This window comes from Arachis hypogaea, chromosome 16, assembly GCF_003086295.3.
Source record: "Arachis hypogaea cultivar Tifrunner chromosome 16, arahy.Tifrunner.gnm2.J5K5, whole genome shotgun sequence".
NCBI classification, from domain to species: domain Eukaryota; kingdom Viridiplantae; phylum Streptophyta; class Magnoliopsida; order Fabales; family Fabaceae; genus Arachis; species Arachis hypogaea.
The window spans coordinates 19,825,371-19,851,076 of NC_092051.1; the positions used below are offsets into that span (position 1 = coordinate 19,825,371).

The following is a 25,706-nucleotide window of genomic DNA, read 5'->3' on the forward strand; positions in this document are numbered from 1 at the left end:
TAACGACACAAAAGGTTAAGCTGATTGATCAACTGTGTATAGTGTGTCCCATGAAGTATGAATGATTTATTTGAGTAATTTCTAGAAGGTGTTAAATGATGGCTTTTTTTTTTATTTAAATTAAATAAATTTAATATTTACTTATAAAATATTTATTAATTTAAATTAGTGTTACATATTTTGGGTATTGGGACACAAAAATTATAAAAAATACAATCTAGTGGCTCAATATACGGGATAAGTAACCGTGTTTGAAAATAAATAAATTAATTGTATCTAAGATATATGCTCGAACAGTTAGAACTTGGTGGAGATTAACTGCAAAAAAAAAAAAGAGGACTATCTGGAAGAGATGGGACAAATTGTGCACAAATAAGAAAGATGGAGGGTTGGAATTTAAAGACTTCTACCACTAAAACACGACTCAGCTAGCAAAACAAGTTTGGAGAGTACATCAAAATTCGAAGGTTTTGTGAGTCAAGATCTTAAAAGCTATATACTTTCTTGATCAAGAGTTCCGGGAGAAGTGAATCCAAAAAAAGAAGAAACATGGATATGGGAAAAGTTTGCCGCAGGACAGAGACTTTCTAAAGAGGAATGGAAAGTGGAGCTTAGGCTCAGGTGCAAGAGTGGATATGTATAAGAAGGTGGAATTTTCCGTTTCCGTAGAATTTTCATTATAATTAAAGTATTACATACAACAATTTCTTAGGATTCACTCAATCATTTTTTTTCTCAAGTTCTTATCTAACTTGACTTGGTTATACTAATACCTAACTCTTCACTTTAAGTGTTAACCCAACTTAGAAAAGGACACCTCACAGGTATAAGACACAAGATATATAAAACAACCTAAAGAAATCTGAAATCACTCTAAGTTTTTCTCTCAAGTGTTTCACTCAACCTTTTGTCACTTATAAGCTTTTTATTGAATTCTCTCTTTCAGCCTTTTACCTCTCTAAAAAATTACAGAAAGATATACATTGAAAATGAAATATAAACTATAAAACATGAAAGAGATTGATGCATTAACAACCTCTATTACTATCAGTTGAACCGAATTCAGCTAACTTTGATTAAGTTCTTGATCTTGGTGGAACGCTTCTTTAACTTAGAAAACACTATCCAAAATGGTGAACTCTTCTCAGGAAAGCTCTCTTCAAACACTCTCCGATTCTAGTTCTTTCTCCTTGTCTTTAAAAAAATAAAATTTTTCCTTTTGTACCTCTTTTCATATTTTTCTTTTTGATTTCTTCCGAGTCAACTCTTTGAGCTGTGTGCCTCCCCAACTTGTCATTTCACTATCTTCAGTTAACCCCCAAATTAGAGATTTTAAAGCTGGTCCTTTTTGCTTGACCGAAGACCTCAGAGTAACAAGGAAAAAGTTGTTCAGTGGTAAATCCAAATTCAAATCCTTGAGATAGTGCTTTGTCCCCAAGAAACAATTTGAACCTTTGATTCACAGCAGTGATTATCAGAAAACACTTTCTCCATTTATCTCAAATTAGAGTTGCAGAGATTTGGAGAAGGAGTAAAGAAAATAAATTGCATACAAATAGAAATAAATCACATTTATCCTCTGACTTAGCTTAGCTTGCTTTGATTTGGGTGATTAGACATTAGCTTTTGTGATTTAACTTTCTCTCTCTTTCTTCTTTGGTGAATAAACAAGAAGGATGAAGCTCTCTTCTTTCTTTTTGATTCTGACCAAAGCAAGCTTGTGAGCGTTGGCCTTGGAATGCTTCTACTTGGTGGAATTTTCTTAGACTTGGGTTGGATTTATTTTTCATTCATCCCAACTGATTTCTCTGCATTATTTCTTTGAGCTTTGTTAGATAGAGAACCCATTAAAAGTCTTATTTATGTTTTTATCTGTTTGGGCTGCTGCATCTTTGATTTTGGCCTGCAACACTAATCAAATGCAATCAAAACTAATTGGGTGTTTAATCCAATATATCAATGTTTGTCATCATCAATTAAGTTAGATATGTTCTTAATTCTACAAAAATTTAGAGCCAAAATGCTATGAGGATGCTGTCACTCAACCCTGTTGGTAAGAAGATATTAAAGTTGAACTCCTTGTTTTGGAAGAAAACAAAACATGGAGGCTAACCTCTTTACCTGCTGGTAAAAGAGCTATCGGTTGCAATTGGGTGTTTCGTGTAAAGTATCACCTAGATGGAATAGTAGAGTAACACAAGGCACGTCTAGTTGCCAAGGGATTCATACAGGTAGTAGGGGTGGATTATAAGGACACCTCCATGCAAAAAAAAACTTACTAACGCAAATTGGGTACTCTAAGAGTTGTTCTGGCTGTTGCTGCTGTTAAGGGTTGGTACCTAAAGTAAATTGACGTGAATACTGCCTTCTTACATCGTGAGCTTGATGAGGATGTGTATATGAAGGTGCCTCCAGGTTTAGAAGCCACACCTGGCCAAGTTTGCAAGCTTGAAAAATTCTTCTACGGGTTGAAGCAGACGAGCAGACAATAGAATTGCAAGCTCAAATCTATTCTTCTTGAGCTGAATTTTACTCAATACAAGTTCGATTATAGCCTGCTCATCAAATCTATAGCACTTGGTTTCACGGCTGTCTTGGTGTATATGGAGTTATGGACGACTTAGTGTTGGCAGGAAATGATTTATATGAGATCGAGTTGGTTAAAAGTGTACTTCATGACAGATTTCAAATCAAGGACATAGGGATTTAAAGTATTTTCTTGAATTGGAGGTGGCACGATCTAAGAGTGGCATTGTGCTGTATCAATGGAAGTACGTCCTTGACTTGCTTAGGAAAATTGGATTCGAGAATTGCAAACCTGCTACCACATCTATCAACTATGGGGTTAAACTCAGCAAGGATGTTGGGGAATTACTCACAGACTCTACTCCAAATCGAAGGATCATAGGCAAACTTCTACATCTTTCCAATACTAGACCTGATATAAGCTATGCTATTGGGAAGCTGAGTCAATTCTTGGATTGTGCAACTACTGAACACCTAAAAGCTGTGCATAGATTACTTCGCTATGTCAAAGGTTCTCCTGCTACTGGCTTGTTTTTTTCTGTCTGATGCAACTTACGGGATTCTTTGACTCAAACTGGGCAGGTTGTCCTGATTCCCGTTTCTGCTTATTGCTTCTACCTTGGTCCTTCTCTGGTTACTTGGAAGAGCAAGAAGCAACTCACAGTTATAGCTTCTTCTTCTGAAGCTGAGTATTGAGCGCTAGCATTAGCTACACAGGAAGCTCAGTGGCTGAGCTATGTTCTTAAGGATCAGTGTGCCACTTCAAAAATCCATCAACTTGTATTGTGATAAAAATTCTGCCATCTACATTGCTACAAATAAGTGTTTCATTAACGCACTGAGCACATTGAGGCAGACTGCCATATCGTGACAAATTACAGGAACACTTGATTTATCTTTTGCCCATCTCTGCTGACAACTAAACTGCTGATATTCTCATCAAACCACTTGCTCCTGGTCCTTTTGCTGCAGTTTACTTGAACCTCTTCTCTCCTAATACTCCATCTTTACGGGAGGTGTTACTTTTTTATACTGGTTGTTGATTATTATTTAATAGAAAATTAGAAATTGTTACTGCTGTTAGTATAGCTTCTTTGCTTAGTTAGGCAGTTTGTTAATTTGTTGAGGTCTGTTATCATTAGTTTTACTGAGCTGTACAAAATTAATTAGAATAATATATCTATATATATAGTTGTTATTAGCATTATAACGAGTGTAATTCTTTATTAATGTAAGTTTATTACTCATTTTCACCTCAGTTTTTTTAGTTATGTGTTCTTCTTCACAAACACATCAAATTTTCACACATCCTTTTTGTTATTGACGAAAAATTTGTCAAAAAATTCATCCATACCTTTGTGGGATTAAATTTGTTAAAAGTATTTTTTTATAATATATAATAATGTTGTTCCATCTCACTCGTAATAGAATTAGATAAAAGCTATAACGATAATAATGATGAGAACGAAGATAATACTCAAAATTATAACTCACATTTTTTATGTTTTATTAGATATAATATCTCCAAATACATGGTTTTATATTTAGAATAGATTTATTTGTTTTTAGTATTTTTTTCCTAGATTGTTAAGATGATTAATTTGTTTGTTTTTTGAATTATTATAAATATTTTAATTTACGTTTGATTTTTATTGAAAATTAGATAAAAATTTATCATAATTAAACTTATATTTATTTTATATGAAAATATGTTTATTTTGTGATTAAAAGCCTAAAAGAAAAAATATATTCTACCTATTGAATAAATTTACTGACAAATAAAAAAATTATTAACATTTTTCTAAAATAAATTATCGACAAAAAATTTAAAGAAACTTGCTATACATATAAGTTTTTTTGGCATACAAGTCAACCCAACTCCAACAAAAATAACTTTCAATTTAAAGAGCATGTAAACATGTGCTTCCTCAACTTTGAATAGCGTGAAATAAGAAACGGTTCTTCTTCAACGTTTGTATTTCACGTTCTTCCTCCTGCTCTTTCTCCTTCTTCTTCTTTTTTGCTTTCTTCCTCATTTTTCTTCGCATTGCTTCTTCTTCTTCGGGTTTTCATCCCCATCGTAGTTTTTTTTATTGTTGTTATTATTGTTGCATTTTTTTCTCCTTCTCTTTCTATTGATTTTGCAATATTATGTATTTTTTTCTTCTTTGTTTAATTTTTTCTCCCAAGAAGAATTATAAGAAAACGAAATAAGAAGATGAGGAAGAAGAAGCAGTAGAAGATGAGAATGAGAAAGAGGAAGAAGAAGAGTTTTGAATTATGCAGAACTTATCAGAATAAAAATACACCCAAATATCTTCATGTTACACCCAAATATCTCCGTGTTACACCCAAATTTGCTGCAAATACAGAAAAATATTTTTTCTAATACTGCATTTTTTCTTCTTTTTTCCTTATTTCTTTCTTTCTTTTAGTTAAATGAATGTAAGTTCATCCTCTTCCAAGTAATTTTGTAACATTATGTGTTTCTTTTTCTTCTTTGTTTGATATTTTTATTTTTATTCTTGTTAAGAGAGTAAAATAAGAAGAAACTTGAGAAGGTAAAACAAAAAAAAAATAAATAAAAAAAAAGAAAAAAGAAGATGGTAATGATGATAAAAAAATAGTAGAAGATGAGGAGGGGGAAGATGAAGAGTTTTGAATTATGCAAAATTTATCAGAATAAAAATACACCTAAAATTCTTAAAATACACCAAAATATCTTTGTGTTGCACCCAAATATTTTTGTGTTACACCAAAATTTGCTGCAAATACAGAAAAATGTTTTTTCTAATGCTGCATTTTTTTTCTTCTTTTTTTTCCTTATTTCTTTCTTTCTTTTAGTTAAATGAATGTAAGTTCATCATCTTCCAAGTAATTTTGCAGCATTATGTATGTGTTTTTTCTTCTTCTTCTTTGTTTGATTTTTTTGTTTTTATTTTTGTTAAGAGAGTAAAACAAGAAGAAACTTGAGAAGGTAAAACTAAAAGAAAAAGATGAATAAAAATAAAAAAGATGGTGATGATGATAAAAAAAAAGAAGCAGTAGAAGATGATGGGAAGGAAGAGAAATAATTTTGAATTATGCAGAACCAGAATAAAAATACATCCAAAATTTTTAAAATATACCCAAATATTTTCGTGTTATACCCAAATATCTCCGTGTTATATCCATATTTGCTATAAATACAGAAAAATATTTTCTTTAATGTTACATTTTTTTCTTCTGAATTGAACCACACCTTAGCTACTTGATTAGATTCAAAACAATAAAAGGAAGAGAAGAAATTTCAATGAAAAGAAAAAAGGAAAAAGAGGAGGAGGAGGAAGGAGTGGTGTTGATGACGACGATAACGAAGAAGAAGAATATACAATAAAAACATAAAATGTATGAATATAAATAATTTATAAAGACTTATATAAAAAAAATATTTGTATGTGAAAAATACTTTAAATTTGAAACGTTTGACTTTATTAATTAGCGATAAAAAAATTTATCGAAAAATTTGCTGCTGGTTATCGACTATCTATCAAAAAGTTTGATGTATTTAGCCAAATGGGTGAGGCAATTATCGAAGTAAAATTTGTCAGTAACTAAAAAAATCCGTGAATAAATTATTGCCAAACAAGGCTTTTATTAACAGACGAAATCCCTCACTGATTAAAAATCTGTCCGTATATCCATCTATAACATGTTGTTTTGTGGTTGTGTATACATCACAAATCAGGTATATATTTTGTTATTTTGATTAAATAAATCGTATGTACTTACCATGCATATACCATAAATATCTCTTATAAAAACAAAGGAAAAGTACATGGAATCAAAAGGTGATCAGCCAAAAAGTAAACAAAACCGTTTAATTAGAATCATTTTTGAATAATATGTTTGAAAACTGCTCCTGGGATCACGGAGCACAAACCAAAACCCAATTTTTCATGGAATCCAAACACATTTTGACTGGTTTTTGGCTGATATGCTTTTGGTTCCCTAGTTGTTCTCAAAAACAAATTGGAGGCTATTTATTTTATCAGATTATACAATTGCATTTACATTAAAGGGTAGCTGTTACTTGAAGCAAAATTTTGGGCCAGATAGAAAATAATTGTCAAAATATTTTTGATATGGACTCCATTTAAGATAAATTTGTCTAATCTCATCTCTCTGATTTGGGTAATATTGCCAAATTTAAAGTCGTTTTTCAAGATCTCGTTCCAAAAAATTAAGGTTAAAGTCATCAGATGTAACTTTTTGAACTTTTGAAGGTTATATCTCACTTTCTTCGTTATTCATTAAAGTAGAAGAACTATCTACATGTGTTGATATTGTAAAAGTTATATGTTCTCCTTCTTAAATATTAGCCTTTCTCTTAAAAAATGTATCAATTCTTTGATTTTTCATTATTATTTTATATAAAAATTTAAATATATATCCTGTAAAATATGTAAAGAAGTTAGAAGGACAAATATTAAAATTTATAATTATTAAATTTTTTTTATCAATTTATACAAATACAATAATATTAATACTTATTGAATATTCTATTATTTTTTATCATATAAAAAAATTAAATTATATAAATAGTAAAATATAAAATAATATTAAATTAAATAAATAAAAAATATCTAATTTTTTTATATTTGAACTTAAAGATAGAGAGAGTATTGTTTATTGAACTTATTAGATACTTTAAATCATAGTAAAGCATTTAAGTCAATTGAACTATTTTTTATCTTTTGAAAAAGTACTACTAAGTTTTTTATAAAAAAATTTGGGGGGTCATGGCCCCGTTGTCTACACTAAATTCCGCCACTGACTGTTATACTAACACATATTATTCATCAATCAAATAGTTTATCACAAAGTATACATTATTTTTCAAACTAAATTATTATTATTATTATTATTATCAACAGACATTTAATTACCTCTTTATTATCTACTAGCTAGCTAGTATGTAAAGAAATATACATATATATAAATACAAATATATGAGTTAAATGTTAAAAAGATAAAAATATAATAGGAACATAAAACATAAAAGTCAAACAGAACGAATATAATTTTATTTTAAAACTTCATTCATATTTTAATAACATATTTTCATCATAATAAAAATTCTTGTAAAAATAAATTTAAGAAAAAAAGCTAGGTCAAAAGTAAAATAGGAATATTTGAAAAAAAAAAATTTGTGTTATGTTGCTTGTATATATAAACACACAAGATTGTAGATAATTTACGCATGTAATAGATGAATATTTTAGTATGAAAATCTTATATAACAATAAATTGAATATTTGAATGGATTTATATATGACAGAGAGACGAATTATTCTGTTAGAGAGAAAGAGAAAGAGAAAGAGATCGATAAGAATTGTAGCCACAAGTTGGCGAAAGGGAAGGAAAGGGAAGAAGATCGAAGGTGGTGTTGGCGAAGTTACAGGGCCTCCCATCCTTTGAACAATGTGGCCACTCACTCACTCATTCACAATCCAAACTTACTACCACTTCATTCCACACTACGTTACATCATCTTCAACACTTTACATAACATGATGATAACAATTAATACTCCTTATTAGCCCTTCCCACTTTGCACCTCAATAATGGTACGTTATCGATCTATTTTCTTCTTTCTCTTTCTATGCATGCATGCATGCATGCATGCATGATCTGATCTGTTTTGCATGATGCAGGGGACTCCAGTGAATATCATTGTGGGGTCTCACGTCTGGGTTGAAGATCCAGATGAAGCTTGGCTCGATGGACAGGTTTCTAAAATCACTGGCAAGGATGTTGAAGTCGCCACATCCAATGGAAAGAAGGTTCCTATCTTTCTTTCTTTCTTTCTTTCTTTCGTTTACTTAATTATTATTCTTTTTCTCTAACCACAACCATGCATGCATGGACCTCAGATTACTGCAAAGTTATCAAAGATATATCCCAAGGATATGGAAGCTCCTGCTGGCGGAGTGGATGATATGACCAAGCTCTCGTATTTGCACGAGCCTGGAGTCTTGCAGAACTTGAAAAGTAGATATGAATTGAATGAAATATATGTAAGTAATAATAATTAAGGCTTTCAATTTCTATTCGTCATCGATCAATAAGAATTAAGATCTATATCTATATTGTTGTTGCCATGGCAGACATACACTGGAAACATTCTGATTGCTATAAATCCATTCCAAAGGCTACCTCACATTTACGATGCACACATGATGCAACAATACAAGGGAGCACCGTTTGGTGAATTAAGCCCTCATGTATTTGCCGTTGCTGATGTTGCTTACAGGTATGTTACGTACCTAATTAATCATCACAATTGGATTTATATTCTGTATAATTCGGTGGTGATTTCATGAATTTGTTATCAATCAGGGCTATGATTAACGAAGGAAAAAGCAATTCAATTCTTGTCAGTGGAGAAAGTGGAGCCGGTAAAACTGAAACTACGAAAATGCTTATGCGATACCTTGCTTATTTAGGAGGAAGGGCTGCCACCGAAGGAAGAACAGTTGAACAGCAAGTTCTTGAAGTACGATGCAAATAAACCACTCGTTTTTTCTTTTTCTTTTTTTTTTTTTTATGTTTGAATTTTGACTCATTTGGGGATTTTGAATAAACTGGATCTAAGTGCAGTCAAATCCAGTTTTAGAAGCCTTTGGAAATGCTAAAACTGTGAGGAACAACAATTCGAGTCGATTTGGTAAATTCGTTGAGATCCAATTTGATAAGAATGGAAGAATCTCAGGAGCAGCCATTAGAACATACCTTCTAGAAAGATCTAGGGTTTGTCAAGTAAATGATCCTGAACGCAATTACCACTGCTTCTATCTTCTCTGTGCTGCACCGCAGGAGGTAACTTGCGCCCCACTTAATCTACTTATAGTTGCTATGATTCGCTTCATTATGTAAACTCGTTGCAATTTCTTCTGCTAACAGGAAGTTGAGAAATACAAATTAGGACATCCTAAAACATTTCATTACCTTAATCAGTCAAAATGTTATGAACTGGCCGATATAAGCGATGCTCGCGAGTATCTTGCCACTAGAAGAGCTATGGACATTGTTGGAATAAGCCAAAAGGATCAGGTATCTATAATGTATCTCTTTTTGGAAAGAATGAATTTGGCTTCTTGACAGAACAATTTGAATCATTATCATTGCGTCTTTGCCAGGAAGCAATTTTCAGAGTAGTTGCTGCTATTCTTCATCTTGGTAACATTGCGTTTACCAAAGGAAAGGAAGCTGATTCATCTGTTCCAAAAGATGATAACGCCAAATTCCACCTGAAAACCACTGCTGAGCTTCTCATGTAAGATTGAGTTATTACTCCTATGTCAACTTGATTCTCAATCACTTTTAAGATGATTTTAGTTATACTGTATTTTTCACTTGATCAGGTGTGATCTTGCTGGTTTGGAAGATGCATTAGTGAAGCGTGTGATGATCACCCCAGAGGAAGTTATTAAACGGAGCCTCGATCCGCAAAGCGCAGCAATAAGCAGAGATGGCTTGGCGAAAACAATATATTCTAGACTCTTTGACTGGTAATTAAGAAAAAAAAAATATAATCAAATTCTAGCTATTCAAAACCTGCTCCACTAATGTGTTTAATTTGTTACTAGGTTGGTGGACAAGATTAACAATTCGATCGGACAAGACGCGACTTCTAAATGTTTGATTGGAGTCCTTGATATTTATGGCTTTGAAAGCTTTAAAACCAACAGGTAATATGTAGTTTTAGAAGTGCATCCACTAGACTTCATTAATGGAAGATATTGAAAGCACCCTATGCTTGTTTTCAATTCTTTGTAACTCATTTTCAGCCTATCATGCTCTGCAGCTTTGAGCAGTTTTGCATTAATTTCACAAATGAGAAGTTGCAGCAACATTTCAATCAGGCAAAGTCTCAGACCACAATAACCACTTCTAGAAAAAATGCTTACGACTATTATAACCCTTCTTAATTTGGTTTTGATTATGAATTTCAGCACGTATTTAAAATGGAACAAGAAGAATATACAAAGGAGGAGATCAATTGGAGCTACATTGAATTTGTTGACAACCAAGATGTTTTGGACCTTATTGAAAAGGTTGTTTTTGTTTTTCTCTTCTTACACTTCACTTATTGAGTTTATAAGCAGTCAATTTAAATAAAGCCTTTTTTCATTTGCAGAAACCTGGTGGAATCATTGCTCTCCTTGATGAAGCTTGGTAAGACATTGTTTTTTATATAAGTTCATGGCTTGCTATGGTGATTCTGTATTCGTTTTTGGTGGCAAAAATAATTTGATCCATTGTTGTCTGTGCTTTGAATCTGAAGTTCCAAATTACATAACATGTCCAATTGATTTTTCGTTCTCACTTTTCCCCTGGTTTTTCAGCATGTTTCCAAAGTCAACACATGAAACGTTTTCAAACAAACTGTATCAGACATTTAAGAATCATAAGCGCTTCATTAAGCCAAAATTGTCTCGGACAGATTTCACTATTTCTCATTATGCAGGCGAGGTATGACTTATTCTCATATCAGAAGCTTCAGCAAAGTGAGACATTTTTTCTTCTTAATGCTAACTGTCCTTAATATGCAGGTACAATACCAGTCTGATCAATTTCTAGACAAAAACAAGGATTATGTTGTCCCTGAGTATCAAGATTTGCTGGGTGCTTCCAAATGTTCTTTTGTAGCTGGCCTTTTTCCTCCACTTCCAGAAGAGACATCAAAATCTTCCAAATTTTCTTCAATTGGTTCTCGCTTTAAGGTATCACTCTTGTTCTAGTTTTCATTATCAAAATTTTGGACACTGTTACCTTTTATTGCATCGATATATGTATAAGATCATGTCAGTTCTATCAAAATAGAGCTGTAGATATGGAAGCTAATAAACCTTGTGTTGGTATCCTGAATGGTGCAGCTACAACTGCAGTCACTGATGGATACATTAAACTCTACAGAGCCTCATTACATTAGATGTGTGAAACCAAACAACCTCCTGAAGCCTGCAATTTTTGAGAATCAAAACATTATGCAACAACTTCGTTGTGGTGTGAGTATGCTTTGATTGTTCTCTTTTTATCTCCTTCCTTGAATGATGATTTGTACAAATATAAATCCATAGTTTCTTCATGATTTTAGCCTTTCTTCAGAGTTGTCTCTAACTGTTTTCCCTGCAGGGTGTTTTAGAGGCAATCAGAATTAGTTGCGCGGGCTACCCTACTCGGCGTGCTTTCTTTGAATTTATGCATCGGTTTAGCCTCCTCGCCCCGGAGATCGCAGATTCACAGTAAGAACTCTTGTAGCATATCTTTTGTGTCAGAACCGAAGATTTGGAATTGATGTTTCCAGATACTTTTCTACCAAAGACAATATTGTTGATCTGCTATGTTTTTTCACCTGTGGCAGCCACGATGAGAAGGTTGTTTGCCAAAAGATTCTAGAAAAAATGGGGCTTGCTGGATATCAGGTACTTCCATATGTTTCATAATTCATAGTGCCTTTTTCACCTATAAGTCTATACATGAATATTATCAAGACTATTGTACAATCATAAAAAAGGCATATGTTTAATTGACATTTATGGCCGGACTTCATTTTATTGTTGTCAACTGTTGTAGATTGGAAAAACAAAGGTATTCCTAAGGGCAGGTCAGATGGCTGAACTAGATGCTCGTAGGGCTCAAGTACTCAGCAATGCAGCAAAAACTATCCAACGGCGTGTACGAACCTATCAAGCTCGACAACATTATCTTTCATTGCGGACGAAGACGATATTCGTGCAGTCTGTGTGCAGAGGTGAGGTGTTTTACAAGTTAAACAGCTAAACCGTTTTTTTATGATAGGTGCAATATCCTATGGTTAAGCAATAATGTATACACGTTAATAAGCCTGACACATTGTGCAGCAAACCTTGCATGCAAACTTTATCAGAACATGAGGAGGAAAGCAGCTGCAATAAAAATTCAGAAGCATGCTCGCAGATATGAAGCTAGGAAATCATATAGGAAACTCCACGCATCAGTTCTTACCTTACAAACAGCTTTAAGGGCTGTGGCATCCCTTAAAGAGTTCAAGTTTAGAAAACAGACTAAAGCCTCAATCATTATTCAGGTATGATTTGAGTTGGACTATTGTAATGTCTATCAGGACCGGCCACAAGCACGATCAGTTTTTAAAATCTCTGTCCAAATATGGCAGGCTCGTTATAGGTGCCACAGAGCTTCTAAATATTACAAGAGGCTTAAGGTAGGAGCAATAGTCGCACAATGCAGATGGAGGGGGAAGATGGCCAGGAGAGAACTCAGGAAACTGAAGATGGTAAGTTTCTCTAACTATGTTCTTATGTTGTACATGAAACATGTGAAACAGATGCAAAATAAAGCTTGTAGTGAACAACAGAAGGGAATATCAAATCCCTATGGGCATCATCTGAATGTCAAGCATCATTTCTGTGCTCCCAGATCTTTTAGTTCCTCTTATTGGTGGTTGTTGTACATGAAACATGTGAAACAGATGCAAAATAAAGCTTGTAGTGAACAACAGAAGGGAATATCAAATCCCTATGGGCATCATCTGAATGTCAAGCATCATTTCTGTGCTCCCAGATCTTTTAGTTCCTCTTATTGGTGGTTTTTTGAATGGCTAAAAATGAAATAGTTAAGCTTCTTATCTTTTTTTTTTCCTACTCTAAGTTGACATATCTTTTGATTTGCATGATTAGGCTGCAAGAGAAACTGGTGCACTTCAAGAAGCAAAGGACAAACTTGAGAAAAGGGTGGAGGAACTCACCTGGCGTCTCCAACTAGAAAAAAGTTTGCGGGTGAGAGTGTTGTTTGTTTTGCAATTAGATATAAGTTGGTGGACTTTGTTATTTTTTGATATCTTTACAAAATCATGCATACTATAACTCCTGAAGAAAACTATGTTGAATTCTGCAGACCAACCTCGAAGAGTCTAAAGCACAAGAGATATCGAAACTGCAGAATTCATTACAGGAGATGCAGGGTAAACTTGATGAAACCAATGCTCTGCTTGTCAAGGAGCGAGAGAATGTAAAGAAGGTTACCATCGAAGCAACTCCGGTTATCCAAGAAAAGGAGGTTATTGTTGAAGACACTGCAAAGATTGACGCACTAACAGCGGAAGTTGAGAGGCTAAAGGTAACCATGTTCAACATTTCAAATCTTTTACTACTCTTATAGACTAATTTGATATCATCTTATGCTCATAGTGATATACTTAAGTTCATGTAGGTGCCTAATGATTATCACAACTAATTTGTGTTGCCTGTGCCTTTATCTTTGAACAGACTTCCCTTGAGACGGAAAAACAGAAAGCTGATGAATTTGAAAAGAAATATAATGAAATCCAAGTTTCGAGTGAAGAAAAGACTCACAAATTAGAAGACACAGAGAAGAAGGTTCGTCAGCTCCAAGAATCACTACACAGGTAATACAAATAATGAACAGTAGAATCAATGTTAATATCATGTGACTCATATTCATCCTTAAGTTTTTGAGAAGACTAAATCCTCATAATTGTTTGATTAGGCTGGAAGAGAAGATTCATAATTTAGAATCAGAGAATCAAGTTCTACGTCAACAAGCTCTGTCCATGTCTCCTAACAAGTTCCTCTCAGGCCGCTCCAGATCAATTATGCAGGTGTCCTTTTAATGAACTTACGAACCACCATACAGGATTAACAATAAGAATCTTTTAAGTTGGTTTAAATAACTTTTTGCTAATATAGTTTTTTTTTTTAAATTTTGTTTTGATAGAGAGTTGAGAGTGGACATATTGCAGTGGAGTCTAAGCCATCTTTGGTAACTGAATTTATTCAAATCATTGTTACTTTTTTTAGGTATATTATGCATATGTGGATTTTTAACTTGTTCTCTATCTTCTTATGAACTATCCAGGAGATGCATAGTCCATCAATGAACCACAGAGAATCCTCTGAAATGGAGGATAAGCCACAGAAGTCATTGAATGAGAAACAGCAAGAGAATCAAGAGTTGCTCATTAGATGCGTTGCACAACATTTAGGCTTTGCTGGAAATAGACCAATTGCAGCCTGTATCATATACAAATGCCTATTGCATTGGAGATCGTTTGAAGTTGAGCGTACCAGTGTTTTCGATCGCATAATCCAAACTATTGGGCATGCAATTGAGGTGTGAAATGTATCAATTTTCATGTGCTACATTTATCTTCCAAACTTCCTCTTCTTTCTCAGCAGATTTCATTTCACTGACATTTTTATATGGCTTCAGACACAGGAGAACAATGATGTCTTGGCTTATTGGTTATCCAATGCTTCTACGCTTCTCTTGTTACTCCAGCGCACCCTTAAAGCGAGTGGTGCAGCTGGAATGGCTCCTCAACGCCGTCGTTCTTCATCAGCAACTCTTTTTGGAAGGATGACACAAGTAAGTGTAACTTCTCAGTCTAACAGATTTTAACATTTTGCTTCTTCAGATCAGCATGGTGATTTATTTTCCTATATTTTGTTTCAGAGTTTCCGTGGAGCACCGGGGGGAGTGAACCTTTCCCTCATCAATGGTGGCATGAATGGTGGAGTGGATGCATTAAGACAAGTTGAAGCCAAGTACCCAGCTTTGCTTTTCAAACAGCAGCTTACAGCTTATGTGGAAAAGATATATGGAATGATCAGAGATAATTTGAAGAAAGAAATTTCTCCTTTGCTTGGATTGTGCATTCAGGTTTGATGATTTCTTCATTCACTAGTTTCTATGTACATGTCTATCATGCATGCATGCGTTCACAAGCTCATAAAGCTTTTTCATTTGCAAAGTTTCCTCTCAAAGGGTAACTGTTTTTAAATGCAATATGAGACAGGCACCAAGAACATCCAGAGCAAGCTTGGTTAAGGGATCATCACGTTCAGTTGCAAACACCGAAGCCCAGAAAGCCTTGATTGCACATTGGCAAGGGATAGTTAAGAGCCTTGGAAACTTCTTAAATACTCTAAAAGCAAATCATGTTAGTACAACAACATTTTGCCCCCGTGTTATGTATGCTTTATTTATTTTATGTTACTTTATTAAACTAGCTTGCTTTAAATTTTCCGATTTTGTTTTCATTTTGGCAGGTTCCTCCATTCTTGGTTCGTAAGGTGTTCACCCAAATTTTTTCATTCATTAACGTCCAACTTTTCAACAGGTTAGTTTGTTCTGTTTTCCATTGTTTTGTGGTAGTTTTCTGTTCTTCGAATCAGAATTCAGGTTTAATGCCTTGTGTATTCATTTGTTTTTCCTTTACAGTCTTCTCTTAAGACGAGAGTGCTGCTCATTTAGCAACGGAGAATATGTGAAAGCTGGTTTGGCTGAATTGGAGCATTGGTGTTATAAAGCAACAGATGAGGTGCATTAACTATTTCACATTGTTTTTTTGTTATACTACACAGTTCTTTTATATATATACTTAATACCTCTCCCTCCATATTTCTCTTGGGGGAAAAAAATGCAGTATGCAGGCTCAGCTTGGGATGAACTCAAACATATAAGACAGGCTATAGGATTTCTGGTATCTATATATATATTTCTATCCTATATTGGCTATGAACCATGTGAATAGAAGTTAAGAATTCAGTACTAATATTTTATGCCGTTACTAATTTAGGTCATACATCAAAAACCAAAGAAAACGCTGGATGAAATAAGTCATGACCTATGTCCTGTAAGTGAATACTTTCTCTTTCTACTTATAAATTCACTTTTTCCAAATACCTGGCTATAATTGTGAATTTTCTATTTGTAGGTACTTAGTATACAACAGTTATATCGAATAAGTACTATGTACTGGGATGACAAGTATGGCACACACAGTGTGTCCCCTGATGTAAGTTCTTACAGCAAACTATTTCTTAAACTAAGTCCACAATTCAAGTATAAAACTATGTTGAACTTTTCTGTTTCAATTTTTTTCTTTTCATCTAGGTCATATCCAATATGAGAGTGTTGATGACTGAAGATTCAAATAATGCCGTTAGTAATTCATTCCTGTTGGATGATGATTCAAGGTATGCCATATTTTGTTCGGCAATGTCATAGATCTGATTATTTCTAGTCGCAAACATATGAGATAATTTTTTACAATACCTTTGCCATTAACCGTTTGGAAGTATCTACTTTGCAGCATTCCATTTTCTGTTGATGACATATCAAAGTCGATGGAACAGATGGATATATCTGATATAGAGCCCCCACCATTAATCCGTGAGAATTCTGGCTTTAGCTTCTTGTTGCCACGCGCAGACTGATGGAGGGATGCTGATTTATTTTTTGATTTAACATACGTAATTTATTTATTAGTTGTTTCTTAAAAGGGAGACATAGTGCAGATCTTACGTTTTGGTTTTGCAGCAGCTAGATTTTGGGGGTGTGGTTAAAAGGCTTGTGACAATTTTTGCCTTCACCATCTCCTTTTTATTTGGACTTTTCACTTGTCAGCACATTTTCTTAGAATAAGATTTTGTAACTAGAAAATATAGGAATTTCACCAAAATGCAGTAATGACTAATGAATTCAAAAAGTTGCATATTATGGCATTGTGTCAGATCTAACTGATTCACATTCTCATTTCTTTTCAGTGCTTTCTTGTTAGGTGTTTTTAGCTTATGACTATAAAGTTGCCAATAATGCAGTAGATTAAGCCCTTCTAAACATATATATTAAACTAGTCCTATTAATAGGTTTTTTTATATAAATGAATCTGAGAACTATCTATATTACAATCTTGAGCACAATTGACCAATGAAAAAGTTTGATGTTGTAAGGCTATCAGTTTTATATAGATGAAAATCACACAAGATAAGCTGCTGTCAGCAAACAAAACCAGATTCCATATTGCATTCAAGTAACCAAAAATGGGGGTGAAAAAGCATTCCCCTATATTCATCTTTAAAAGAGCATAAGTTTAAAGTTGTTAGTGAGTTGCAACTGTTTCATCTGCAATTTTTCTATGCTGAGAAAGAACAGAATGACGATCTTAGAAGTAATAACTTCTCACTTTCTTGTTTAACAGCAGCATGGAGCCAGATACACCTACCTACCAATAAATTAATGTCTTTAATTTTCCTAATCCACATAAAAACAAAAGGACAAACATAGTCATTGCATCTATCTATTCACAAAGAGCGGTTTATCACTACAGAAGTGATTTCCACCTTATTCAGATAAAGAAGATACTGGCCAAGCTGGTAGAAAGCAAGGAACTACTTTGCTTGATTCCCATGAAATGGCAGCTCCACGACCTTGGTAGTTTACTGGTTCTACCATTTTGTTCCCCAAATCACATAGAAAAATGCTCGACCCGGATCTGATGAAGACAGTTCTAGAATTCCGAGGAAGAAATGATAGTATCTGAGCTTCTTTAGACTGTGTACTCAAAGGTGGATTCTTCTTCCATATCACTTTGAAATTTAGTTTCCACCTTTGAACCCACTTATACTTCAGCCGAGTGCAGTTGCAGTAAAGGGAAGGGTTGTCACTTTCCTTCTCCAGTACCCATATCTCCAGACCCAAGTTACTGCTCTGACCATATTGCAAAAGACCATCAGAAGACTCCCCAAGAACACATTCTTCGTATTCATGTGATAAAGTACCCGATGGTAGTTTAACCAATGCTATATACCTGTCGCCAAGACGTGGATCATAAACAGCAATTTTTCCCCACATTGCAAACCAGTGTACAACCCCACCAACCACCATACCAACTGTCCTTGGGCGCAGTGCAAAAGATGTAGAGCACATCAAAGTGGATTGCTTCCATTTTCCTGTTTTTGACGAGTAAGTTTCGATGGAAACAGTGTTGCGTTCCCTAAGTTTGCATTCACACTTAGCACGGATCACCTTGTAACAGAGGTCATCATCAAAGGATTCCTCAACAATCAATGCCATGCACAGAGTTTTGTAGAACTGCTGGGGTTCCGGGAGTTGATATTTCTTCTTGGTCATGGTATTATACACAAAATATGTCTTTGGATGGCGACCGGAAAGAATAATGCCATTGGAACAATCAATGAAGTAGCCAAGTTGTTTGAGGATTCCAGAAAGCTTGAAATCATCACCCTCTTCACATGTGGATAAGAACGGCAGGGCGGGCTCCCAGTTAGGGCGACGGTAGCCATCTCGGGGTCTTCCAAGATACAAAAAGTTGCATACAAAGAAACCCAGAAGTCGAAAATCCTGTCCCCACTTCCTCAAGTAGCAACGGCGAAATGAAGAACTGCTTACCACACGCAGCCATCTTTTTGATACAAGAATGAGTTTGTGAACAGTTGACGGCGGCAAACGAAGCAATATATCATGCAAGATGTCATCACAGTTGAGCACAGCATAAACGCTATTGCAACTCTTCTTATCCATTTCCATTCCCATTCATGTCAAAGCAAGTTATCTCCGAGCATACCTATCTGCATCCTATTAAGAGCTTAAAATTAGTACACTATAGACACATCTCAAATACTTAAACAGATAATGGCGTGCTTAAACGCATTCAATGTCATTCAAACCCATTTTAATGAAACTACTAAACGCACTACTCATCATCAGATAAATTAACTTCATCAGCTTATAGTGTATGAATATTGAATTCTACAATGAAAAATGTGCCAGAAAATATCATCCTTTCATCACTATTTACGAGATCATTCATAATCACATGACAGAAAAAATAGGATCACACAGCAGTTAGCAGGTAAAGAACCTTGCCCTCCCACCTTTCTGAAACTACGAGGTTAAGAATACGACGAATACGAAGCAGTAGTTAATAGCACAAAATTTTCAGTGAAGCCAAATCATAAAGATAAATTTTTGTAGCTTCGATTCTGAAACCCTCATCTTCCAGACCAACCCACCTAATTGGAAAACTAATGAATACATTCAAAGCATTTGGTTAAACGATTTTTGAACATTGAATCAAATATCAGAATCGGAAAAAAAAACTTTGAAATCTAAAACAGATAACGAAATGGAAAGCAGAAAGATTAAATGAAAAAAGAGAAGAGAGGGTAAAGGGTAAACAGTATAAACACCTCAATCATTTCATTTGTGTCTTCGGAGTTCAGAGTTGGGAGTGTGAGTACTGAGAGCACTGAGCAGTGAACGGTGCTTCAGCTGCATGCACTGTTGTCGTTTCACCATCAAACCCAGCACGCTCGTTTCCAATTCCAAATCATATATATATATACGAAGAAATCACGCTTTTCTTATTCGTTTTTTTTTTCTCGTACACTAAATGGGCCATATTTGGGCTTTAGTTCATCAATTTAGGTTTAGGCCTGGGTCTCATTCAAGGTCTTAATGGGCCGTACAATAGACTGGACCGCAAGACCTTTTCTTGTCATACAATCATAGAATTTTTATTTCTCCGAACCAAAAGCAAAACATATTATTTTCAAGGTAACGTGACAAATGATTAACAACCAAATTTGTAATAATTTTCTGTTGTATATATTTTATACATTGCAACGAGAAAATCATCTTCCATAATTGGTTGCAGTTCCTTCTCCGCCTTCTCGTTAATGAGCTCGGTGAATGAAGAGCTGAGAAATGCTATCACCCTTAACTTGTGCATTATATATCAATTTTGAAGGCACTGTGAACGAAATTAAACACACACATTTTCTATTTTAATTTCGTTATCGCTATGTCACTATAAATTAATGTAAAACATATATGTTTTTAATTTTGATCACCTGTGAAATTATATTGTTCCTTAATTTCGCAAGTTTAGTTAATGATATCGGTGTTTATATCATAGTCCAAATAATTAAAATCATGGCCTAAAAGAGTTGGTCTATTTTTAATGGATCTAGTGCAAGCTGTCTAGATTTAAGGAGATCAGTCTAAAAGATATATGGGTTAATCTACCAGAATTATTCAGATATAGGTACCACGATTTGTGTCCAACTCAATTTGTACAAAAACAAAGACATCTCAACGGTACTAACGTGCATGCCTATAAACTCGTCCAGTATTTGAAATGTGGGATAACAATAATTCCCTAAATAAGGAAAAATAACTATCCACCATTGTAAGTGGGAGAGTTCCAGAGTGATGGTCAAACCATCGTCCCAGTTGTATAAGTACTTTGTCACACTCATGTATCTTTCAACTCCATTCTACTAAAAACCTGTTTAAATTCTTGCTAATTTAAGCATCGGAGTCCCTTGAAGGTACTCCTATCCGCCGTTCTGCAGCTGACGTGAAGTTATCTTAAACACCTTCACCACCATCTCTAGCCTCATTACTCAAGGACCAATTGCCTATAGTTCGTTTCAGGTATGTGTTGGAATATTAACGCCGTTGTCGAGGACCTGGAGCTCAACCATTGATAATGGACGAATTGCGTCCAACTTCAGATAAAAAAACAGAGACCACCGCATTGACGATCAAACATTCTCTATTCACCATAACAGCTTGAAAGACAAAAGGGAATGTAGTGGACATGGAGTGAGTTCTCAAATTCGCATCCCTAGAGAATCAGGAAATCGAAATACTGCCGAGATCATGGGACTCTTCCATGATCATCAAGGTCGACTCAAACTACTAAAATCGAGTTAGAACAATGAAGAGAATCGGAGAGATAACTACGAAAAAAGCTATGAAATGGAAGATAAGCTAAAGAAAGTGGAAACCGAGCTAAGGGAAAAAAGATGTCGGGATGACAAAGACCCAGTCTTCACTAGAGGAGTGATCCTTCCTCTAAAGAGATCATGTGCTCAAAGGTCCCATGAAATTTCAAATATCCCAACTTGGATCTCTATGATGGATCTACTTATCTACGTAACCATCACAACAACTTTAAAAATCATCATTACTTGGTCGACGCATCTGACACAACCCGATATAAAGCCTTCCCAACAATTCTCACCAAGGCGGTGATGAAGTAAAAGACAAAACAAAGCATGCTACAAGTTTTTTTTGGAGTAAAACAAGAAACAGGAGAATCCCTAAGGGCCTATATGAAAAGATTCAATAAAACCTGCTTGGAGATACAGAGTCTACCAACAAAAGCAGTTATCGTGGGGCTCGTCAATTGCCTCAGGGATAGTCCCTTTCTTAAAGTCACTCTCGAAAAGACACCCAACTTCATTGTTCGAAGTACAAGAAAGGGCGAAAAAATTCTTCAATCTGGAAGAAATTGTCCAGATCATGAAGCCTCAGCAAGGTTGGCAAAATGACTACCAAATAAAAAACAAAGAAAAAGACCAAAAAATAATATGGGAGTACAAAGATTGAGAAAGATCGTTAGATCCCATAAGCACCCCAAATCGATATGTCCACATCATCACGAAAGAACTTGCTGAAGGCAGAACAACTTAGTTGTCTCGAACAAGATATCTCAAAGAAGTCTACCAGGTCGGAAAAGGTTGTATAGTACCCGGCCTTTACACTATAACCTTTGTACCAGAAGATATCAAAGGTAGGGCCTCCGGCCACAATGATCCCTAGGTGATAACAATAATCCTATCCAACGCCAACCTCCACAAAACATTGGTGGACCCTAGGAGTTCTACAGATATCCTCCTCAATCCTGCCTTTGACGAGCTCATATTAGAAGAAAATGACTTAAAGGTGTACCTAAGCACTATATTCGAATTACATCGATCTCACCTCTTGGGTACATAAGCCTTTTTACCCAAGGTTCTGAAAACCAGTTCGAACCGGTCGATCGAACTGGGAATCGGTGACTAAAGCGAATCGGGTAATAGGGATAACCGCCTCTCTCAAAAATCAAACCAAAATCGTTAAACCAGTCGAGAATTGGCCAGTCCGACCGAACCGGGACCCGGCTGGTTTTTAATTAAAAAAAACTCCATACGATGTCGTTTCACCAATTAAAAAAAAAACAAAACCCTAACTTCCCTAGTCCCCTCAGCACTCTGGCCTCTCTCAACCAATCAACTCCAAAACTGCACTTGTCGAAGAAAAACTTGAGAAAGTTGCAACCTCCATCTCGTTGTCGTTCTTCAACCAGTCAGCCATCGCTGCCATAACATCTAGTCCACTGCGTCCGTACTACTCTGGCTTCGTTGCAAAGCATCAGCTCGACAATTGTTCATCGTGCTTCCACCTATGTTTTGCCGAGCTTCCGCCTCTATTTTGTCGTGCATCCGCGATCATTTCGCTGTGTTTCTGCCACTTCTCTAGCCGTCGTCTTTCAGTCTCTATTCAGCCTTTGTTCTGCCGTTGTTCAGCCTTCTTTCTGCCACTGTTCAGCCATCTCTGTTACATTTTGAAGTTCCAGCTCCTTCTCCCTCTTTTGTTGAATTTTAGAACATATGAAAACTTCTGGTTATTTCTTTCCTTCTTCTTATTCTTTCTTTATTAATTGTTTAACAAATAAGTTATTGTTTTATTTATTAGGATGCTGTTGTAGTTCTTGTTTTGTTGTTAGTTTGTTGTATTTAAAGCTTTAATTGTTCTTCTTGTTATTATAATTTTCAGTTTATGTTTTTGATCTTATTAACTTATTAATTTTGTTAAATTATTGGCATGACGCTGGTTTTGACCCTGTGATTGTTAGGTTGTTGCGTTGTACTTCACCTTGTGATTGTTGGTTTGCTGTTCTTAATCTTGATCTTATCATTGTTGTTTTTATTTTTGTTCACCTTATTGATCTTAATTCATTATTCTTGTTATTGGTTGCTTTTAACTAAGTTTTGTTGTTAGACAGATGATAGTATCAATCAATTTGATTAAATGATATCTGATCAGTAATTTTTATTTTTTATTTTCAGTTATGGATTATAGTATTAATTAAGATGCAACAAGGGATAACAATGTATTGACCGAGAAAATATTAGGCTATGTTAGACTTTTGAGTTGTATGGTAATATAATTTACAGATAATAATACTAATCATGTTTGGTTGTTTTTTTTTTATTTGACTTTTGAGTTTGTATTTAGATGAGATTATAACATTGTGGTTAATGTAATACTTTTAATTTGGATGACATTTTAAAGTTTACATTAGACTATAATTATGTTTTAGTATGTTTATTTATATCTTATTTAATATTTTATTATAAAACAGTTATTTCGATTAAATCACGGTTAAATCGGTTAAACCAGTAAATTAGTGAACTAGTAGATAAAGTGGTTCGATGACCGGTTTAGTTTTCAAAACCTTGTTTATACCACCTTCGGCAAAAGACCTAAAGTCTATACCGTCAGTGTTGATTACATGGTGGTAGACATCCTATCTACCTACAATGCATTAATAGGTCGGACAATACTAAACTAACTAACTGCAGTACTATCCACTATCCTCATATATGCATGAAGTTTTCAACAAAAGAGGGGATAACCACCATTTATGAAGATCAACAGTTGAGGCATAAATGCTATAATAAAAATTTTAACTTTAGAAATAGTCCCACAAGCAAAGAAGTCATCACGTTAGAATCAATAATCCTAAAGGGGGTAAATGAAGAAAGCCTCAAGATTAGACTTTACCATGAGGTTGAAAACCTCCAAGATTACAGAGAAAAATCCAATCTCTTTCTCGAGGTACGACCACGAGAAAAAGATTCCAAGCAAAAAATGGTTATAAAATACAATAAGAAGGTCATATGAAGAAGTTTTTCAATTAGCGATCTCGCCCAGATCCGAAATGACATCGGGCCAAAATCAAGCGAAGCAAAGCTAGCGGCAAAATGGAAGGATCCCAACAAATTCACTCAAAGGCTTGGAAAAGAGTCACTACAAAATATCTGACTTGCTCGAAACAATCTACCTAGATCGTACAATGTCTACAACTATAGAGATGCTACAGTTATAAAGTGAACCTTACCCCTTGATGCACTATTTTCCTGACTTCAAGGCTTTACTGAAGGAATTTTTAACAAGCCATCAAAATGAGGACTAGGAGTTCCACTTGTAAAAAGCTCTTAGTAGCAACTGGCTATCTATTGTAATTGCTTTCAATGATTAATAAAGCAAGTGATCTACATTTCTATAAGTCTTCATTTAATCCGACCTACACAATTAGAACTCATGCTAAAAAAAGCGCAAAAATAGTTGCACCGACTTTGAAAGTCGAGGCTATGAAGCGACGAGGTCTGAGTTCAATGACGTATTGTATAAACGAATCGAAGTGAAACTGAAATCGTAAAAAATCCTATAAACCACAACTTGTATGAAAAATGAGTTAGGAAAAAGTTGAAAATGACAAGTCAAAAGCATGCAAGTTGAAGCATGCATCATAAAAGCTAATAAAGCCCTAAAAAGGGTAAAAGCAAAAATGACAAGAAAAGCAATCCTCCAACCAAACAACTCGTACAAAAATGAGTCGAAAAGGAAAGAAAGGATTGTAAAAAGTTTCAATAATCCTCCAATTAAAACAACTCGTACCAAATGAGATAATGAAGTCCGAGAGGACAAATTAAAAGCTTAGAAGTGAAAAGCATGCGGTAAAAGAAATAAGTGATGAGGTCGTCCACAAGATACACTACAAGTCGGAAGCGTGCGACTTTCAAAAGCACGCACAACACTTAGCGAAATTAAATCTAACAAAGCTATTCAACAATGGATGTAACATAAAAGCGTGCAAACAAAAGCAACATTACTTAGTAGAATTGAAGTCAAAAGCTCCCAACAAAGAGGATAAATATCCAAAATATTGTAGTATCTTTGTTCAAAAGCCCACAACTCAGGCAACATACACAAAAAGGAAAGAATAAAGAAAAAGCTAAGAAGCAATAACAACATCAGAAGGAACAACCTCGGATGGGAGGTCGACAGTAGAGACCTCGAGAGTTCTGTCTTCAGACTCAGAAACACCTAACTCAATGGCATCAGAGGTCAAAGGATCCACGATTTGGCCATCCACCATGACCTTGTCTAGGTTAATCAAAGAAATGTCCAAGTTGGACACCAACATTCTAACCTAAGCCTTCAAATTTTCACAGTATCATCCAATCTCTTTACAGAGTCATATTCAAGTTGTTCATAATCTCCTTTCATCTTTTTCTAATCTTTCTTCAACTTAATATCATCGTAAAGTCATACTCTCTCCGATTCGACCTTATTTTGAGTCTCAACTTTCACATCTCGGGCTTCGTCACTCTCCTTAATCATCTTTCTTAGATCAACATTATCCGATCTCACAGTGTTACATTTAGCTTTAAGTTAGACATTCTCTTTCT

At 34.8% G+C, this 25,706-nt stretch overlaps 2 protein-coding genes across 3 annotated transcripts; one reads left to right on the top strand and one right to left on the bottom strand.

The window, feature by feature from the left end:
• The first annotated feature begins 8,074 nt into the window (after nt 1–8,074).
• On the top strand, nt 8,075–17,055 carry LOC112758872 (myosin-11). Its single transcript, XM_072219951.1, has 36 exons — nt 8,075–8,351; nt 8,442–8,585; nt 8,676–8,821; nt 8,908–9,064; nt 9,169–9,387; nt 9,472–9,621; nt 9,708–9,844; nt 9,933–10,079; nt 10,158–10,259; nt 10,376–10,433; nt 10,524–10,625; nt 10,709–10,746; nt 10,917–11,043; nt 11,124–11,294; nt 11,448–11,579; nt 11,707–11,816; nt 11,936–11,996; nt 12,148–12,325; nt 12,435–12,640; nt 12,728–12,847; nt 13,251–13,349; nt 13,468–13,689; nt 13,839–13,978; nt 14,080–14,191; nt 14,308–14,352; nt 14,449–14,703; nt 14,803–14,958; nt 15,046–15,252; nt 15,389–15,532; nt 15,642–15,712; nt 15,814–15,913; nt 16,019–16,075; nt 16,172–16,228; nt 16,310–16,390; nt 16,489–16,571; nt 16,688–17,055. The coding sequence occupies exons 1-36, from the start codon at nt 8,214–8,216 to the stop codon at nt 16,809–16,811; spliced, it is 4,596 nt and encodes a 1,531-aa protein (XP_072076052.1). The 5' UTR covers nt 8,075–8,213; the 3' UTR covers nt 16,812–17,055.
• A 315-nt stretch (nt 17,056–17,370) lies between these two features.
• Nucleotides 17,371–19,725, bottom strand: LOC112758302 (F-box protein At5g03970). 2 transcript variants are annotated; one of them, XM_025806928.3, is made up of 2 exons: nt 19,587–19,725; nt 17,371–18,972 (listed from the first exon to the last, which is right to left on the bottom strand). In XM_025806928.3, exon 2 carries the CDS (start codon nt 18,928–18,930, stop codon nt 17,719–17,721), a length of 1,212 nt encoding a protein of 403 aa, XP_025662713.1. In that variant the 5' UTR covers nt 18,931–18,972; nt 19,587–19,725; the 3' UTR covers nt 17,371–17,718. The 2 variants fall into 2 exon arrangements, with proteins under 2 accessions (XP_025662713.1, XP_025662714.1); XM_025806929.3 differs by having other exon boundaries at nt 17,371–18,965; nt 19,587–19,720.
• Between the last annotated feature and the right edge of the window lie 5,981 nt (nt 19,726–25,706).

Bases quoted from the DNA above. Each gene is read 5' to 3' on its own strand.
- LOC112758872 (XM_072219951.1), top strand. From the start codon at position 8,214: ATGATGCAGGGGACTCCAGTGAATATCATTGTGGGGTCTCACGTCTGG. The intron at 10,434-10,523 runs GCAAAGTCTCAG...TATGAATTTCAG, and splicing joins TGCAGCAACATTTCAATCAG to CACGTATTTAAAATGGAACA. The intron at 13,350-13,467 runs GTGAGAGTGTTG...TGAATTCTGCAG, and splicing joins AACTAGAAAAAAGTTTGCGG to ACCAACCTCGAAGAGTCTAA.
- LOC112758302 (XM_025806928.3), bottom strand. From the start codon at position 18,930: ATGGGAATGGAAATGGATAAGAAGAGTTGCAATAGCGTTTATGCTGTG.